Below are 3,266 nucleotides of genomic sequence, written 5' to 3' on the forward strand. Positions count from 1 at the left end.
GTGGTTTCGCTCGTGCAGGTTTCGCGTAGCCTCCTGCTCATCAGCCTCACGTATAGATCGACGTCAAACTCGCTCAGCCACGCTCACAACGCGAGAATTCTCAGAGGGCGGGCAGGCAGGGCAGAGCGGTGGGCAAGGTGGTCAAAGCGGCTACGGCGCGGCGGAAACTACGGCGCACAGGGCGGCGGCTTCGCCGGCGCCCCGGCCGCGGCGAGCGCAGGTGGCAACGCACCCTTCGACCCCACACAGCTTGCCCAGCTATACACGTATGATGCAGCAGATGGGCATGAACCCCATGATGGCAGGAGGCATGAACATGATGGGCGGCATGGGCGGAGGTTCGGCGGTGGGATGAGCGGTGGCCGCATGATGCCTGGCATGGGCATGGGCATGGGTGGCGGTATGAGTCCTGGCATGGGTATGGGCCGCGGCGGCGCAGGTATGGGCGGACCCGGTGCGATGAGCCCTGGAGGAAGCATGGGCCCGAACGTCCCTCGTGGCCCACGCAACGGTCCCGGAGGCCCCGGAGGACCTGCGGGTGTAGGCCCGCAACGCGCCGGCCAGCGCGGTCAGCACAACTACCATCCTTACGCCCGGTGATTGGACGTCCTTCAAGGACTTTGCGATGTTGCTACGATATTCCGTTGTTGTGTAGTGACTGGCAATAGTTGCGCCCAGTATGACCACCACTTATGTTATGTCCTAAGCTTAGATATTCAGTCCTTAAGGGATAATGTAACTTTGTGGTCGTCGCGTCCTGGCAAGATCGCGTAGAGCAATCATGTTCACCTATCACGCAGTGGAAGCTCTGGAGCACCTCCACTACCTTGCTACTCTCAGCGTGGCCTCGCGCGAAAGCGATGTAGCAATCGCACTGTTAATACTATGAAGGAACATGACACGTAGGTCGCCCTAGCTTCTCATTCAAGTAGACATCTTCATTACATTGCATGAGTTCCGTTATAAATCGTGAATACACGTACATACTACCAACAACATCATATACGTTTACGAAGAGAATTGACCCTGGCATTGCCATCACACCTCGGTGGCTCCAACGACGTACGGCTTGATCTTGCTGAGATGCGCGATCGTCTCATCGGATATCTGGAGATGCTCCTTGACGAGCGCAGGCGGCGTGAGCGCAAGCCACTGCGGAAAGGTCAGTCTACAATCGGTGATGGTGTAAATAACGGGCCTGACCTGGTTCAAGCTCACGTCCACCACGAGATCTGTGCCGTCTGCGTTAGATCTGAAGTTACGTTAGATGACAGATGACATACTGTTGTTGAAGATCTCTAGGTAATGGAGGGTGTCATTGCCGATGTTCTCCACGTAATGACCTATGAGACACGTCAATGGTCAAACGACGAGTGCTGAAGTGGCCGTAGAGAGGACTGACCATAGGACGCGGGAACAAATCCGATATCACCGGCCTGTCACATCCACCTAAGAAATATGGCCCACTTGGAGAATAGTAGACTTACCACGTAGTTGAAAGTCTGAGCGGTCGAACTCGAGGCGAACTCCGTCACACGAGCAGACCCCGATCTGATCATAAGTTAGCTCAAGCAATGTAATGTTTAATGAAGACCACAAACATGTAATAGGTCCACTCGTCTTCCGTTGGATGCCACTATGGGTGCCTCAGGAGTCAATACTTAGTCTACTTTGAGTTGTGCGCAAACTCACGTGCAACTCCCTAATACGAAGACGCGGGGTCAGATTATCAAGAACAGGAAAGGAGTGTGTTTCACGGACCTCATTCCTCCGGGCTCGACCCAAACTTCGGCAAGGGCAATTGTAGTAGACACAGTAAAGTTCCGCGAGTCGGCGATCTTGAGAGCGCCTCCAGCGAGCTGTGTTGCATTGGTTTGGGACAGCTTGTAGATGTACGGGTTTGGCACTTGTCCTTGAGGGTCCTCAGGTGCCGTTGCATCCGGCGACGGAGATTCTGATTACCAACGTGAGTGATGACGTTTTGGCACAAGCGCATCAACTCACCACCGGGGAAGATGTATAGTTGCTCGCCGGGAATATCGTTCCAAGCCGCCAAACTCGTTCCGAAGTTTTTGGCTATGACCTCCTTCGGCGTGTGCGCCAGCCAGTCTGTCAGCTGTAGGAGGCTGTTAGGCGCGATGCAAAAGATCAGCACTAAACAACGACTCACAAGGAATGTAGAGCCGTCACTGAAGTCACCATTGTCGAAGATCTGCTACGGAGTGAACCCCAGTCGATAACGCACTTGAAGGAGAGCGGACATACGAGGAGAAACTCGGATCCGCCTTCCGTCTGATTCGTCGCCTGAAGGCTGTGAGGAATACCCGGCGGGAAGTACCATAAGTCGCCAGGTCCCTGAACCGAGGTCAGGGAAGCAAGACCGCTGAACGCAATGCTCGTACCACGGTGCCCACGAAGTTGCGTCCATCTTGGTCTACCGCTGAGACTTGTGTGTAGCCCTAAACAGAAAGCGCGTCAGTATATCTGACTCCAAAGTATTGCGGTAGCCAGCTAACACTCAGTACATACGCCCACTGCAATATGGGTTAGTCACACATCGTCTTGGATTGTAAGTAGTGACTCGCCTCGGACGTCTTATGCCAATGCAGCTCGCTGTGATGGTGCAGCTAAGCTTATGTAATTCAGCAAACACGCATTCTTGCCGCTTACCGAATAGCTCCGGGTTCCAAGCGCATGTCGACACCAGCCATAGCTGTGAATGTCTCAGCAAACATCTGGTGTATAACGAATTACCAACGCACATGTGGCTACGGGCATTTGATTGACTATTGGAGACCACGACCTTAGCAGTGGAAAACAATACGACCGTGACCGTGCTGAGATACGTACTGTTCTGTTGACGAGCAAAACCGCCAGTGTTCAGACGCGTTGGACTCAGACTGAATGGCCATTTCACGTTGGGACTAGGGGGCTGTTAGTAGGCGAAGGCTCTATGTAAGTGTAACATACATCGTGTTCTGGTCCGTAGTAGGCGGCGCGAGGAGATCTGGGTTCTGCTGCTGAAGCGGGACATTCTGCTGGGCCAAGATGGTCCCACCGAGCTGTCCGCGTATGGGCTGAGGGTTGGTGTCCGTCGTAGTGTTCCACAGGATACCGTTGGGGTTGTCACTAGCAAGAGCGACGGTCTCGCTAGGCTCCGCGGCAGACGCTACGCTTGACCCAGACGCTGATATGGCGGCCGGGGCAGCAGCCGTCAGGCAAGAGGCGAACACGGCAGTGAGCACGAATGATAGGAGTCTAGACAT

The 3,266-nt window shown here is 54.4% G+C and overlaps 2 protein-coding genes across 2 annotated transcripts; one reads left to right on the forward strand and one right to left on the reverse strand.

The window, feature by feature from the left end:
• Positions 1-3: 3 nt before the first annotated feature.
• Positions 4-901, forward strand: B0H18DRAFT_501323 (uncharacterized protein; the record flags this gene model as incomplete). The annotated part of the gene is made up of 1 exon (XM_048038331.1): positions 4-901. A coding segment is annotated over one exon (597 nt), but the record flags the coding sequence as incomplete, so codon positions are not given.
• A 137-nt stretch (positions 902-1,038) lies between these two features.
• Positions 1,039-3,266, reverse strand: B0H18DRAFT_879128 (oxalate decarboxylase; the record flags this gene model as incomplete). Its single annotated transcript, XM_048040673.1, has 15 exons — positions 1,039-1,152; positions 1,204-1,232; positions 1,284-1,343; positions 1,403-1,436; positions 1,488-1,551; positions 1,602-1,636; positions 1,758-1,954; positions 2,008-2,116; positions 2,171-2,212; positions 2,266-2,355; positions 2,403-2,446; positions 2,555-2,613; positions 2,671-2,723; positions 2,828-2,924; positions 2,971-3,266. 15 exons carry the CDS (start codon positions 3,264-3,266, stop codon positions 1,039-1,041), a joined length of 1,323 nt encoding a protein of 440 aa, XP_047891543.1.

This window comes from Fomitopsis serialis (genome assembly GCF_022376445.1).
Source record: "Fomitopsis serialis strain Sig1Antser10 chromosome Unknown B0H18scaffold_51, whole genome shotgun sequence".
Taxonomy (NCBI): domain Eukaryota; kingdom Fungi; phylum Basidiomycota; class Agaricomycetes; order Polyporales; family Fomitopsidaceae; genus Fomitopsis; species Fomitopsis serialis.